Source organism: Scyliorhinus canicula, chromosome 8 (assembly GCF_902713615.1).
Source record: "Scyliorhinus canicula chromosome 8, sScyCan1.1, whole genome shotgun sequence".
Lineage (NCBI taxonomy): Eukaryota > Metazoa > Chordata > Chondrichthyes > Carcharhiniformes > Scyliorhinidae > Scyliorhinus > Scyliorhinus canicula.
Window position 1 is genome coordinate 192,224,601 of NC_052153.1, and position 16,548 is coordinate 192,241,148.

Here is a 16,548-nt window from a genome sequence, read left to right on the forward strand (position 1 = left end):
GCTCAGTGCTGTAAGTTTATTTAGGGGAGGGGGTGTGATGTTGCTCAGTGCTGTAAGTTTATTTAGGGGAGGGGGTGTATGTTGCTCAGTGCTGTAAGTTTATTTAGGGGAGGGGGTGTGATGTTGCTCAGTGCTGTAATTTTATTTAGGGGAGGGGGTGTATGTTGCTCAGTGCTGTAAGTTTATTTAGGGAAGGGGGTGTGATGTTGCTCAGTGCTGTAAGTTTATTTAGGGGAGGGGGTGGATGTTGCTGATGCTCCTCTTGGACAATGGGCGGGATTTGAGCGGCGGGGGCGGGGCTCCGCTCCCCCGTTGCCCCGGTAACCGGCGGCGTGCTGGTGGGTTGTTAGGGTGAGAGGTCAGGCGGCGCGGGGGCCGCCGGGAAGGCGAGGCCTCTGCAGCGGCGCGGAGCCGGCGGCAGCGGCGGCGAGCGAGAGCAGAGAGCGCGGCGGCGGCGGCCCGGAGTCGCGCACAGGGCGAGCCCCGGCGGGAAGTGGCGGCCAACTTGGGGTGAGGAGAAGGAAAGGCGGCCGTTTTGTTCGGTCAAATGCGCGGTTTGATGACGTAACGGCCGTCAACAGTCGCCCGCCGCCCCCGTCAGGGCGGGAAATGCCGGCGGCGGCTTCAAAACCGTCTGGGTCTCCGGGGAGCCGGCGGAGGCGCCGCCGCGTCCCTTACACCCGGTCCTCGCCGCTCAACATCACGGCCACCCCGGGGATTCGGCTGCAGGTGGAAGCCTAAATGTAGGCCTTCCGGTGCCGAATCGGGTCATCAGTGACCCCGCCCCCTTTAGACCGGAAGCTACGTCGGACCCCGCCTGTCATTGGTGAATTGGGGCGTGGAATCCCCGCCTGCCATTGGTGGATTGAAACATGGTATCCCTGCCTGCCATTGGTGCATAGGGATGTGGGATCCTCGTCTCCCATTGGTGCATTGGGATGTGGGATCCCCGTCTGCCATTTGTGGATTGGATTGTGGGATGCCCACCTGCCATTGGTGCATTGGGACGTGGGAACTCCCTGTGGGTTCGGAGGTTTGATTCCCTCCTGCCATTGCCGGATTGGAGCGTGGGATCCCTGCCTGCCATTGGTGGATTGGGGCGTGGAATCCCCGCCTGCGATTGGGGCGTGGAATCACCGCCTGCCATTGGTGCGTTGGGACGTGGGATCCGGGTCTGCCGTTGGTGGATTGGGAGGTGATTAACATGAGATCCATATAGTTTCCTCGCATTAAATTACTAAATCTGTAACAGTGGCCTTGACATTGTTGATCAACCCCATCTGGTTCATTAATGTCCTTTAGGGAAGGGAATCTGTGGACCTTACCCGGTCTGGCCTACATGTGACTCCAGACCCATGTGGTCAACTCTTAATTGCCCTCTGAAACGGCCAAGCGAGCCACTCAGTTCATACGTAATCAGGGCTGGCCAGCAAATTCTGATCTTGCAAGCAAAGGCTACATCTCATAAAGTAATAAAGGAAAAACACATTGACTGGCATTTTACAAGGGGTTTCGGTCTGTGTTTTGTTTCTCAGATGTCTGAAATGGCGGCAGAGGAGGTGTTGGTGGACCATGTTCATGAGGTACCAAGTCACTACAAGGTGGTACTGGACAGACTGAATGAACAACGGCAGCAGGAGCAATTTACCGACATTACTCTAATTGTGGACGGTCAGTACTCAGCACTCACGTTTGGTGTGTGAAGCTTAGGTCTGTTGGGAACCACATTCTTTGGATTGGAAAGGAAGGTATTTTGTTAGTTTTGCCACCCAAAAAAAACCCCCAAGTGGCACATAATTTTTAAAAAATTGATGAAAACTGTTGAACTATTTAGAGGAAGGACCTATTTCCATTAGAGAGTTTGGTGACCTGATTTAAAGTAATCACTGGAAAGATTTGAGAGGAACCAAAGACATTTTTTTTCACCCAGACGATGGTGGGGATCTGGAATGGTGGACCCAGAAACCCCCATTGTATTTTAAGGAAACACCTAGGTATGAACTTGAAGTGTTATAAGCTATGAGCTAGAGACCTGGAGCTGGAAAGTTGGTTTTGGGTATGGGCTGGTATAGACAAGATGACCAAATGGCCTCCTCCTGAGCTGTAAATTTTAATGAAAACGGCAGGAGCAATAACTTGTCTTCTTTCCTTCCTCGGCTCCGTTAGTGGCCCTTGTCCTGCGAGGTAGCGATGATGGATTTAAGTACATGATCCTCAGTGTTGCACTGAGTGAATGCTGCATGGTTAGAGGTGCCGCCTCCTTACACTCCAGGGTAGTATTGGAGGGCGCCTACCTTTCTTTGCTTCCAGCACTATCCCAAGAAAATTTGAAAATAGTCAAGGAGCTGACCAATATTCCCTTTAAGATTTTGTTATGCATCGCACATTTTTCTCATTGCGCGATCCCTTTTAAATGTCTAGCATAGCCACGAGTTATTTATCACAGAACAAGGCCTGTGCGGTACCCCCCCAGACTGCTGCATGGCTGTGCATCGGCTTAGCTAGAGCGTTGACCCTTCCCGAAAATCCACATTTAACGAGTACAGCCAGAAACGTGCCACATAGCTCATAAAATATGGCCCGCCAGTTTGATCCCCTGTCAATATTACATCCGAACCTTCCATTACAGCTTATGGAAGAGACACACAGGATCCGGTGTAATGTATCACTGCAGCTCTTGCAGAACAACGTCTGCTCCCTCAGCCCCTGCTGCTCTGGGATATCTGGGGGGGACGGCGTAGTTTTATTGTCACTGGACTATTCATCCAGAGACCCAGAGTAATGCTCAGGGTAAACCCAGGTTCAAATCCCGCCACTGCAGTTGGTGAAATTTGAATAAAAAAATAAATAAATCTGGAATTAAAAGTCTAATGGTGACCATGAAACCATTGTCAATTGTTGTAAAAACCCATCTGGTTCACTAATGTTCTTTAGGGAAGGAAATTTGCCATCCTTACCTGGTCTGGCCTACATGTGACTCCAGACTCCAGCAATGTATGTCATTCACCTCATGGGTGTACATGTGATGTTGTTGCTGAAGAGTAGCTGTATTTGACTACATAAACTCAGTAATCTATTCAGTGAAATAATAAAGTGCAGAATAAATGCATTTCTTTTCATATTTGTCAGCCTATTTACTTCATTATTTTGACGGACAGCATTGGGGGTGTGTTATCTGCTACTCTAAGATTATTAATCATTGTGCTGTCTGTGTCCTAGAGACAGCTACAATTTTAATGTGTTAATAAGAAAGACCGACATTCTCAAGCTGTTCTTGCCTCAAGCCACTCCAAAGTTCTTTATAGTCACTTAAGTACTTCTGAAAGGGAGTAAACGTTGCAGATTGACTCTTAACTGCCCTCTGCAAACCATCCAGTTGTGTCAAACACTACAGCGACTTCAATTCAATAAGGCTACTCAGCACCTCCAGTCAGGGTTGGACAATAAATGCTGGCCTTGCCTTCACTGTTCACATCCCAGGAATGAATAAAATCAAACGCAGAAACGGCAGCAGCTAGTGTGTATGCACAGCAGACTCCCACAACCAGCGATGTGAGGTTTGGCATCCTTCCGTCTGCCAGGGAAGTTGGGAAAGAAGCTTCAGAACGTTGACGAGGTCGGATGAGATAATCTACCGCACTTCTTTTGATGGTTGGATGTGACGACGCTCTGTTTTAATGAGGTCGGGTGAGGTACAAGAATTGGGCAGCGCACCGGAGAGAATGCCCCAGTTCATCTTCAAAAATAGTCAACTGACCTTTTACATCCAACTGACAGGGCCTCTGTTTAACATCTAATCTTAAAGGCATCATCTCTGACAGTGCAGCACTCCCTCAGCACTGGGGTGTCAGTCGGGACCTTGCACCGAGCTCTCTGGAGTGGGACTTGAACCCATAACTTTCTGACTCCCGAAGCAAGAGTGTTCCTCCTGAGCCACTATTCTCACCAAATATGATTGTCCACCCTACCCAAACACCATGTCCAGGGAACAGTTTCTTTTACAAAATGATTTATTCCTGCCACTTTTATTCTGCAGGTCACCATTTCAAAGCCCACAAGGCTGTCCTTGCTGCCTGCAGCCAGTTCTTCTGTCGTTTTTTCCAGGATTTCCGGGAAGAGCCCTTGGTTGAGATCGAAGGTGAGTTTTCTAAACAATAGGAACTGCTTCAAAAGATCAGCGGATGCTGAAGAAGGCTATATGGTCCCTATGATACCCCCCTTTGCTTGGAGACCCCCGATCCCACCCAGTTCAGCAACCTCTTGAATGACTTCTGAGCTTTTGCACGCCACCATACCCAGAGTCACTCCAGCTGTTGGTCAGTCTCGGTGTGGACAATTGTGCCCTCCCCCCATGGCCAGTTTTATGGCGGGGGAAGGGGGACATCACCGTACCTCCTCCAGCCCGATATAAGTCTGGCTGCAAGGCCTGTGGCCAGGCTTCCCTCTCCGCCCCAGTTGAGGCCCTTGAGTGGGCATTAATTACTCACCCCACCGCCACTGGTACTAATGCACCTGTGCTGGCACTTCAGGAAGCACCACAAGGGAACCCACAGGGTGGTGTGTGGGCTCACAGGGAGGATTCTCTTTCAAAAGCAGGGCCCGGCATGTAAAAGGAAGGGTCTTGGGGGGGGGGGGATTCTCGCTAAGAGCCAGCCCCCTTCCCTTGATGCAAACCCTCCTCCCCTGAAACTCCCAGTCCCGCCATCATTCACCTACGGCCTGAGTCCCCTGGTATGTTGCGGCCTTGGTAAGGAGTTACCAGAAACTCCCACAGCCTCTCTGGTGGCGCTGGTGAGCACAGAAGAGCTGCTGGATTCCAACCAAGTACGAAGGGTAGAATCTAGTGGAGTCTGGGTCTTGGCCCTCCATCATCCCCTTTCAGGAAGGCCCAACGCATCTTGTGCCGCTCAGGAGTTTGACCACCTTCCCCCGGGTCAAGGACTCCTGAGGTTGAATCTTTCCCCTCAATGTTAATGAAGGATGGATAATAAATGCTGGCCCAACCAGCGATGTCCACATCCCATACGGCACAGTGGCACAATGTTTAGCACTGCTGCCTCACAGCGCCAGGGACCCGGGTTCAATTCTGACCTTGGTGTGGAGTTGCACTTTCTCCCTGTGTCTGCGTGGGTTTCCTCCCACAGTCCAAAGATGTGCAGGTTAGGTGGATTGGCCATGAGCAATTTCCCCTTAATGTCCAAAAGGTTAGATGGGGTTACGGAGGTGTAGGCTTAAGTGGGGTGCTCTTTTCAAGGGCTGCAGACTCGATGGGCCGAAAGGCCTCCTTCTGCACTGTAAATTCTATGATCTAAAAGGCGGAGGTCCTGCCTGCTGGCCAATCAGAGGCTGGTAGCTCCTCTGTACTCAACAGCGCCACTGAGGAGGCAGTGGCTGCTGCTGGTACAACACCCAACTGAGGTCTTGGATCGTCAAGGACCCCCGGCAACAAGTGAATGATGGGGGAGGGGGGTTGGTAGAGGTAGGCTCTCAGCAGACTCCCAGCATTCCCACTTTGAGGTCCTTCCAATAAAATGGTTCATTCGGGTAGACGTAGGCAAAATGTTCCCACTTGTGGAGGAATGCAAAGCTCAAAGTCATAAACGTAAGTGATTACTGATATATTCAACGAGAAATTTGTTACTCAGAGATTGATTAGATTGTGGAACTCTTGCTACCACAATGAATCGTTGAAGCGAATGGCATAGTTGAATTTAAGCGGAAGCTGGATAAACGAGGGGGGAAGGAAGAGAAGGAAATACTGGTCAATGAAAGAGGGTCTGAGGAGGTTAGTGTGGAGCTGTTTCCGTGCAATACTCGTGCACTTGTACATGTGTAGCTTAACAACAAACCTCATGAGGGTGTTTCACCGTGAGGGAGAGAGGGGAATTAATGAAAAAATGAAATGAAAATAGCTTATTGTCACAAGTAGGCTTCAAACGAAGTTACTGTGAAAAGCCCCTAGTCGCCACATTCCGGCGTCTGTTCGGGGAGGCTGGTACGGGAATTGAACCCGCGCTGCTGGCCTGCCTCGGTCTGCTTTCAAAGCCAGTGATTTAGCCCTGTGTGCTAAACCAGCCCCTAATTCGACACTTTGCTGTGATTTGGGGGCACGTCCCAAAGTCAGATTGTAGAGGGAGCTGTTGTGTTTGGCACGGTTTGGGATTTATAGATAATGCTTTCTGAGAGGAAGGTGGGGAGGGAGTGACAGAGAAGCTGGAACCTGGAGTGGGGATTCACTGATGCCGGGGTGTTATTCGTCCAACTTCCTGCCGTTACATTTATGTCAACAAAGGTGATGGCCAAGGAGCATCTTATTGGTCAACACCTCCGGCCACCAGTCCTGTCCTCGCCAGCTGTCCAGTGAATTGGTTCAATTTCTGGAGCTGTACATTGACAAGATAGGAGTCAGCAGTGTTGATTCCCAGTAACTGGATATGGGCAACTTTGTTGATGGGCAGGTTGTAGTATTCAAAGTTCTCCTCGTAGCCAGACTGGATTAACTATTGTCAATGTTCATTTAGTTATAAACTGTTGTTGGGATGGGCTGGAATGCAGAGTGTAAGGTGTGGAGTATATAGTGGCAGTTGAACAGGTTGCTGCTGTCTTGCCACTGGTGTAGCTGTGTCTTCTCCACGTTTTAGTGCCACGTAGGCAGTCTTTTACTTCAGGGTAGTGACAGGGAATTGGACTTGGGTCTTACTTTCATTCCTGTGGAGACTGCTGTAATCGTGTTAACCAGATTTCACTGGTACAATCTTCACTCCCACCATTAACATTCTCCCCCAAGTCCACGATTGCACCTGAAATGTTCCCAATAGGCTGACCTCAGAGAGGTGCATGAAAGGACCACATTTCAATTTGGATTTTGGATTTGTTTATTGTCACGTGTACCGAGGTACAGTGAAAAGTATTTTTCTGCAAGCAGCTCAACAGATCATTCAGTATATGGAAGAAAAGGGAATTAAACAATTCAAGAAAATACATGAGAATACATAATAGGGCAACACAAGATATACAATGTAACTACATAAGCATTGGCATCGGTTGAAGCATACAGGGTGTAGTGTTAATGAGGTCAGTCAATAAGAGGGTCATTTAGGAGTCTGGTGACAGTGGGGAAGAAGCTGTTTTTGAGCCTGTCTGTAATTCACCAACACCAAATTCACCCAGAACAACACCAAGGGCAACTGTGTGCTGACCATTAATGCACAGTAAGGGATTGTGCTGTCCTTACTCTGAGACAGCTTTACTCTGTATCTGACCCCGTGCTGTACCTGTCCTGGGAGTATTTGGTAGTGACAGTGTTGAGGGAGCTTTACTCTCTATCTAACCCCGTGCTGTACCTGTCCTGGGAGTGTTTGATGGGGACAGTGTAGAGGGAGCTTTACTCTGTATCTAACCCCGTGCTGTACCTGTCCTGGGAGTGTTTGATGGGGACAGTACAGAGGGAGCTTTACTCTGTATCTAATCCCATGCTGTACCTGTCCTGGGAGTGTTTGATGGGGACAGTGCAGAGGGAGCTTTACTCTGTATCTAACCCCGTGCTGTATCTGTCCTGGGAGTGTTTGATGGAGACGGTGTAGAGGGAGCTTTACTCAGTATCTAACCCCGTGCTGTACCTGTCCTGGGAGTGTTTGATGGGGACAGTACAGAGGGAGCTTTACTCAGTATCTAACCCCGTGCTGTACCTGTCCTGGGAGTGTTTGATGGGGACAGTATAGAGGGAGCTTTACTCTGTATCTAACCCTGTGCTGTACCTGTCCTGGGAGTGTTTGATGGGGACAGTGTAGAGGGAGCTTTACTCTGTATCTAACCCCGTGCTGTATCTGTCCTGGGAGTGTTTGATGGGGACAGTGTAGAGGGAGCTTTACTCTGTATCTAACCCCGTGCTGTACTTGTTCTGGGAGTGTTTGATGGGGACGGTGTAGAGGGAGCTTTACTCTGTATCTAACCCCGTGCTGTACCTGTCCTGGGAGTGTTTGATGGGACAGTGTTGAGGGAGCTTTACTCTGTATCTAACCCCGTGCTGTACCTGTCCTGGGAGTGTTTGATGGGGACAGTGTAGGGGGAGCTTTACTCTGTATCTAACCCCGTGCTGTACCTGTCCTGGGAGTGTTTGATGGGGACAGTGTAGGGGGAGCTTTACTCTGTATCTAACCCTGTGCTGTACCTGTCCTGGGAGTGTTTGATGCTGTTACGGTACTGGACCAGATACCAATTTATATTAGGGAACAACAGCTTTTTAAATTAATTCATGGGATGTGGGCCTACATTTATTGCCCGTCTCTAGTTGTCCTTCAGAAGGTGGTGGCGAGTTGACTTCTTCAATCACTGCAGTCCATGTGGTACAGGTACACCCCCTGTGCTGTTAGGGAGGGAGTTCCAGGATTTTGCCCCAGCGACAGTGAAGGAACTGTTGATATATTTCCAAGTCAGGGTGGTGAATGACTTGGAGGGTGGTGGGGTTGCCAGGTATCTGCTGCCCTTGTCCTTCCAGGTGGTAGTGGTCGTGGGTTGGAAGGTAACCTTGGTGAGTTACTGCAGTGCACCTTGTAGATGGTACACACGGCTGCCACTGTTCGTCAGTGGTGGAATGTTTGTGGAAGGCGGGCCAATCAAGCGGGACTGCTTTCCAATTTGTAAAACTGTGAGGAAAGGATACTTCGCTCCAGGAGTGGTCCCACTGACAAATAGAGGGGGGTTTTATATTAAAACAAATGTTATTATTAACACAGGATTAAACACATTAATATCACAGAAAATAACGTTCAATTGACAGTTAAACATTTCTTAAAATAAAAGGAAATATTTTAAGTATTAACTCATGCCTTCTCTGTCTAGAATTAAGCCAAGCCCATAACAAGTCAAAATCCATTGATAAATAAAGTTAGCAAACACATGGATACTTGCTGTACTATTGTGTAGAGATTTCCTTTCAGAAATGTAGAGAGAGAGACCCTTTCAGACACAACCTGCAAACCCTTCTGTCTCTGTCAGACTTCTCAGCCTGATAGCAGGTGGCAAAACTGCTGTTCAACTTAAAAACTCCTAGCACACCGCAAGACTATAGACAGACCTGGCTCCTCCCGTTAATTACATCAACACTATCCCACTCAGATCCCATGACCTGCTTACCTAAGTCTAAACATAATGGGCGGGATTCTCCGTCCCACCAGCCCTGTTTTCTGGCACAGCGCGCCCCCGCTGGCAGCGAGATTCTCGGTTCCCGCAGCTGGCCAATGGAGTTCCCCTTTGTGGTCACCCCACGTGGGTGCGCTCCCAACGAAGCGGAGGATCCCACCGACGGAGAATCCCGCATTATGTCTCAAATTATCTACTCTCCAGGGAATCTCCAGCAATCGTAACAAAGTTCCACTAGGCATCTCTTTGTTAACAAGCGTGTGGTTGGAATGAATGATTATCCCACTTTTACAACATCTTAATTAGATCATTGCAGATAGACTGCCTGCCTAAGTTAAACCAGGAGTTTAAAAAATATTGCTGCAACAGAAATATAAATAAATGTATATTATAATATATATATATTTATACACACATACACCTTAATCCAGGTTTTTAACAACATCACTGAAACATATATAATACAATCTATAAAAATTCTTACATTCATCACAATGGGGGCAATGTGGAGGGAACTTTACACTTCAAAAAGGTGGATCACCGCCAGATATCATGAAAAATATTCAAAAAAAATTACTGTTTAAAGAACCTGAAGTTCAAGGCATCAATGGGGTTCAAAGCATAAGTTAAGGTAAAGCAGGAAGCAGTTGCTTGAATGGTTTAAAACCCACTGACAATATCGGGGAAGAGACTGACTTAGAACATAGAACAGTACAGCACAGAACAGGCCCTTTGGCCCTCGATGTTGTGCCGAGCAATGATCACCCTACTCAAACCCACGTATCCACCCTATACCCATAACCCAACAACCCCACCCCCCTTAACCTTACTTTTAAGGACACTACGGGCAATTTAGCATGGCCAATCCACCTAACCCGCACATCTTTGGACTGTGGGAGGAAACCGGAGCACCCGGAGGAAACCCACGCACACACGGGGAGGACGTGCAGACTCCACACAGACAGTGACCCAGCCGGGAACCGAACCTGGGACCCTGGAGCTGTGAAGCATTTATGCTAACCACCATGCTACCGTGCTGCCCACTTCTTGGAAGTTTATCTCAGCTCCATAATTAATTGCAACTCACTGAACTCCTTGACCACATCCTGACCCAATTGTTCAGTACAACCAGCCTCATCCATTTACTGTGAGCCCATTGATCAGTGCTTCAAAATCCCGTACCAGCCTCCCCGGACAGGTGCCGGAATGTGGCGACTAGAGGCTTTTCACAGTAACTTCGTAGAAGCCTACTCATGACAATAAGCGATTTTCATTTTCATTTCAAATTCATGGGCCTTGTCCACTTCGAGAACTGGCCCGCTGCCTCAGCAACCTCCTGTTCCCCAACCTTTTATTATCCATAGAACCCCTACAGTGCAGAAGGAGGCCAATCTGAAGCTCACTCTTTCAGCTTGGGGCCCAGAGCTTTACAGCTCTGCCCTCCCTACCACTGAAACACACTAACTCACTCACTCTCTCTCTCTCTATCTGTCTCCCACACACACTTTCTCGTACACACACTCTCACACATAGTCATCAGGACGTAGAAGGTCATCCAACCCATCAGGCCCACTCTGGTTCTCTGGAGAACAATCCGGTCGGTCTCGTTCCTCTGCTCTAGCCTTGTAGCTTTGCAAGTTTATTTCACTCGAATCCAAGGTTATCCAATTTCATTCTGAAATCATTGATCATCTCCGCCTCCCCCACCCTCGTAGGCAACGAGTTTCATGCCACCACCACTCACTATGTGTAAAGAAATGTACTTTGCCATGTTCCTCCCCCTGTATCTCTTACCCCAAATCTGAAAAGTGTCCACATAGCCTGTATGATCAGCTAATGAGTTCTCTTTATATACCTCATCTAACCCTGTCATTATCTCGTACACATCCATGAAACCCCTCTCTATATCCTTTTCTTCAGGGAGAACAACCCAAGATTCGTTAACTTAACTGTATAAAATACTACTATACTACCTATACACACACCTATATACACCCCTACTATACCCCCTATACACACACGACTGCATGGCAAAATGTGGCTCCAACTTCATCTACAGGTTTGCTGACGACACTGCTGTAGTGTGTCGGATCTCAAACAAGACGTAAAGAAACTTCAGAGCGTCATGAACACCACCCAGTCCATCACACGAACCCACCTCCCATCCATTGACTGTCTACACCTCGGGCAGCATAATCAAAGACCCCTACCACCCGGCTTACTCACTCTTCCATCTTGTTCCACTGGGCAGGAGATACAAAAGTCTGAGAACTCGCAATAACAGATTCAAAACAGCTTCTTCCACGCCGTTACCAGACTCCTGAATGACCCTCTTATGGACTGACCTGATCACTTCACGCATCTTCTCTACTGAGTAGTACTACACTCCATGTGCTTCACCCAATGTCTGTGTCTATGTATTTACATTGTGTATTTTACACTTGCCCTATATATTATCTTTTCATGGACGGAACGATCTGTCTGAACTGTACGCAGAACAATACTTTTCACTGTACCTCAGTACACATGACAATAAACAAATCCAACCATCCATCTTATATCTAAATTCCCTAATCTCTGGAACATTTCTGTTAAATCTCCTCTGCACCCTCTTGAGCACCTTATCCGACCTAAAGCATAGTGACCAGAACTGACCGCAATAGAACATAGAACATAGAACAGTACAGCACAGAACAGGCCCTTCAGCCCTCAATGTTGTGCCGAGCCATGATCACCCTACTCAAACCCATGTATCCACCCTATACCCGTAACCCAACAACCCCCCCCTTAACCTTACTTTTATTAGGACACTACGGGCAATTTAGCATGGCCAATCCACCTAACCCGCACATCTTTGGACTGTGGGAGGAAACCGGAGCACCCGGAGGAAACCCACGCACACAGGGGGAGGACGTGCAGACTCCACACAGACCGTGACCCAGCCGGGAATCGAACCTGGGACCCTGGAGCTGTGAAGCATTTATGCTAACCACCATGCTACCCTGCTGCCTAGTGTTCCAGGTTTTCTCCTAACCAGAGTTCTGGTAAAGATTTGGCATAACTTCCTGCTTTTGTACTCAGTGCCTCTATTTTTGAAACCCAAGATCCCACATGCTTTTTAAAAATCCATTTACGGGATGTGAGTGTCTCTGGTTAATAGAATCCCTGCAGTGCAGAAGGAGGTCATTCAGCCCATCGAGTCTGCACAAACTCGCTGAAAGAGCACCCTAACCTCAGCCCACTCCCTGCAGTAACCCCACCTAACCTGTGGGTCAATTTTATCAAGCCAATCCGCCTAACCTGCACATCTTTAGACTGTGGGAGGAAACTGGAGCACCCGGAGGAAACCCACGCGGACACGGGGAGAACGTGCAGACTCCACACCAGGGGTGGGCAAACTACGGCCCGCGGGCCGCATGCGGCCCGCCAAAGGTATTTCTGCGGCCCACCAAGTCATTAAAAAAAAAAATCTTTAAAAAATTTTTTTTTTTTTTTTTTTTTTAAATTTTTTTTTAAAGGTTAATGGGTGGGGGGGCTGTTGGGTTACTTACTGGTATAGGGTGGATACGTTGACTTGAGTAGGGTGATCATTGCTTGGCACAACGTCGAGGGCCGAAGGGCCTGTTCTGTGCTGTACTGTTCTATGTTCTATATGAGGCGCCCAGAATCATAACCGGGTGAAGTAATTATTTTACTTAATATACTATGTGGCCCTTTGTGAATTGTGAATTTCTGAATGCGGCCCTTGCACGGAAAAGTTTGCCCACCCCTGCTCCACACAGTCTGCCAAGGCCAGAATTGAGTCGGGGTCCCTGACGCTGTGAGGCAGCAGTGCTAAACACTGCTGCCGTGCCGTCACGATGCTGGTTAGGCCAGCATTTCTTGCACATCTCTAACTGCCCTTCAGAAGGTGGTGGTGAGCTGCCTTCTTGAACCGCTGCAGTCCCTGAGGCGTAGGTACATGCACAGTGCTGTTAGGGAGAGAGTTCTAGTATTTTGGCCCAGCGACAGTGAAGTGCAAGGGAGTGACGGTAGCACAATGGTTAGCACCGTTGCTCCACAGCGCCAGGGACCCAGGTTCGATTTCCAGCTTGGGTCACTGTCTGTTTGGAGCCTGCACGTTCTCCCCGTGTCTGCGTGGGTTTTCTCCGGGTGCACCAGTTTCCTCCCACAAGTGCCGAAAGACGTGCTTGTAGGGTAAATTGGACATTCTGAATTTTCCCTCAGTGCACCCGAAGAGGTGCCGGAGTGTGGCGACCAGGAGATTTTCACAGTGACTTCTTTGCAGTATTAATGTAAGTCTACTTGTGACACTAATAAAGATTATTATTAAGTCAGAGTCTTGAGTGACTTGGAGGGGAAGCTTCAGGTGGTGGGGTTCCCAGGTATCTGCTTCCCTTGTCCTAGATGGTTGTGGTCAAGGTGGAAGGTGCCTAAGGAGCAGGAGGAGGTCTTTTGGCCCTTCGAGCCTGCTCTACCATTCATCCCGATCATGGCTGATCATCCAACTCAATGGCCTAATCCTGCTTTCTCCCCATAGTGATTGATCCCATTCTCTCCAAGTGTTATATCCAGCCGCCTCTTGAATATATTCAAAGTTTTAGCATCAACTACTTCCTGTGGTAATGAATTCCACAGGCTCACCACTCTTTGTGTGAAGAAATGTCTCCTTATCTCTGTCCGAAATGCTTTACCCTGAATCCTCAGACTATGACCCCTGGTTCTGGACACACCCATCATTGGTCACATCTTCTCTGCATCTACCCTGTCTAGTCCTGTTAGAGGGGTCTCTATGAGATCTCCCCTCATTCTTCTGAACTCCAGCGAGAACAATCCCAACCTCGTCAATCTCTCCTCGTATGACAGTCCCGCCATCCCTGGAATCAGTCTGGTAAACCTTCGCTGCATTCCCTCGAGAGCAAGAACATCCTTCCTCAGAGAAGGAGACCAAAACTGCACACAATACTCCAGGTGTGGCCTCATCAAGGCCCTGTACAATTGCAGCAACACATCCCTGCTTCTATACTCGAAACCTCTCGCAGTGAAGGCCAACATACCATTAGCCTTCTTTACCGCCTGCTGCACCTGCATGCTTACCTTCAGCGAATGGTGCACAAGGACACCCAGGTCCCGCTGCACACTCCCATCTCCCAATTTACAACCATTCAGGTAGTAATCTGCCTTCCTGTTTTTGCTTCCAAAATGAATAACCTCACACTTATCCAATAATAATAATAATTATTATTATTGTGTGGCGCAAATGCAGCTTGCCACTTGTCAGCCCAAACCTGGATACTCTCCAGGTCTTGCTGCCTTTGGACATGGACTGCTTCATTATCTGAGTTGCGAATGGTGCTGAACATTGTGCAGTCATCCGCAAACAACCCCACTTCTGAAATGAAAATGAAATGAAATGAAATGAAAATCGCTTATTGTCACGAGTAGGCTTCAATGAAGTTACTGTGAAAAGCCCCTAGTCGCCACATTCCGGCGCCTGTCCGGGGAGGCTGGTACGGGAACTTCTGACTTTATGATGGAAGGGAGGTCATTGATGAAGCAGCTGAAGGTGGTTGGGCCTAGGACACTACCCTGAGGAACACCTGCAGTGATGTTCTGGAGCTGAGATGATTGACCTCCAACCACCACAACCATCTTCCTTTGTGCCAGGAATGACTCCAACCAGAGGAGAGTTTTCCCCCTGATTCCCATTGCCTCCAATTTAGCTCAGGCTCCTTGATGTCATACTTGGTCAAATGCTGCCTTGATATCAAGGGCGGACACTCTCACCTCTGGCAATCAGCTCTTTTGTCTGTGTCTGAACCAAGCCTGTAATGAGGTCAGGAGCTGAGTGACCCTGGTGGAACCCAAACTGAGTGTCTGTGAGCAGGTTATTGCTGAGTAAGTGCTGCTTGATAGCACTGTTGATGACTCCTTGCATTGCTTTTCTGATAGTGATTGATAGAGTTGTAATTGACTAGGTGGGATTTGTCCTGTTTTTTGTGTACAGGACACCTGGGCAATTTTCCACATTGCTGGGTAGATGCCAGTGTTGTAGCTGTACTGGAACAGCTTGGCTAGGGGTGCGACCACTCTCAATATGATTTGCCACCTTCAAAGATCAATATGAGCCCCCAGGTCTCTCTGTCCCGGCACACTCTTTAGAACTGGGCCATTGTGTATAGATTGTCTCTGCCAAAATGCATCACCTCATCATCACCTCATGTAAAGTCCCTTACAGTCAGAAGCAGGGGAATGTATTGCAGGGGACAAAGAAATGGCTGAGCAACTAAATATATATTTTGGTTCTGACTTCACAAATGAGGACACAAATAACAAACCAGAAATGTTGGGCTTAGTGAGAAGGAGGAACTGAAGTGATTAATATCAGTTGAGAAATGGTGCTGGGGAAATTGATGGGATTAAATTGATTGGGCGGCACGGTGGCACAGTGGTTAGCACTGCTACCTCACAGCTCCAGGGTCCCGGGTTCAATTTCGGCCTCAGGTGACTTCGAAAACAGTGGCAGGATAGGACAGAGTCAGCATGGATTTATGAAGGGGAAATCATGCTTGACAAATCTACTGGAATTATTCAAGGTTGTAACTAGTAGAGTTGATGAAAGGGAGCCAGTGGATGTGGTGTATTTGGACTTTCAGAATGCTTTTGACAAAGTCCCGCGTAAAATATTAGTGTGTAAAATTGAAGTGCATGGGATTGGGGGCAGTGTATTGAGATGGATAGAAAACTGGTTGGAAACAGTAGGAATTAACGGGTCTTTTTCAGATTGGCAGGCAGTGACTAGTGGGGTCCTCAGCGATCAGTGCTGAGACCCCAGCTATTCACAATATATATTAAGGAATACTGAGTGCAGTTTTGGTCTTCTTGTCTAGGAAGGATGTTCTTGCTCTGGGGGGAATGCAGCGAAGGTTTACCAGACTGATTCCTGGGATGGAGGGACTGTCATATGAGGAGAGATTGAATCTGTAAGGATTGTATTCGCTGGAGTAGAGAAGAATGAGGGGGGATCTCATAGAAACCTATAAAATTCTAACAGGACTGGACAGGGTAGATGCCGGAAGGATGTTGCCGATGGTGGGTGTGTCAGGAACCAGGGGTCACAGTCTGGGGATACGGGGTAGACCATTTAGGACAGAGATTAGGAGAAATTTCTTCACCCAGAGAGTGGTCGGCCTATGGAATTTGTTACCACAGGAAGTAGTTGAGTCTAAAACATTGCATGTTTTCAAGAAGCAGTTAGATATAGCACTTAGGGCAAAGGGGATCAAAGGATATGGGGGGAAAGCGGGATTAGGCTATTAAGTTTGATTGGATTGGATTGGTTTATTGTCACGTGTACCGAGGTACAGTGAAAAGTATTTTTCTGCGAGCAGCTCAACAGATCATTAA

The 16,548-nt window shown here is 48.2% G+C and overlaps 1 protein-coding gene across 4 annotated transcripts in view; it reads left to right on the forward strand.

The window, feature by feature from the left end:
* The first annotated feature begins 370 nt into the window (after window positions 1-370).
* Window positions 371-16,548, forward strand: part of znf131 (zinc finger protein 131) — a 32,816-nt gene continuing 16,638 nt past the window's right edge. The window contains exons 1-3 of one of the 4 annotated variants that reach the window (XM_038805920.1): window positions 371-510; window positions 1,536-1,671; window positions 4,037-4,138. In XM_038805920.1, coding sequence (XP_038661848.1) covers window positions 1,536-1,671; window positions 4,037-4,138 — 238 coding nt within the window. In that variant the 5' untranslated portion in view covers window positions 371-510. Of the gene's footprint in view, window positions 511-616; window positions 827-895; window positions 1,196-1,535; window positions 1,672-4,036; window positions 4,139-16,548 lie in introns of those variants that run through there. The other 3 variants (XM_038805924.1, XM_038805922.1, XM_038805923.1) reach the window with 3 other exon arrangements.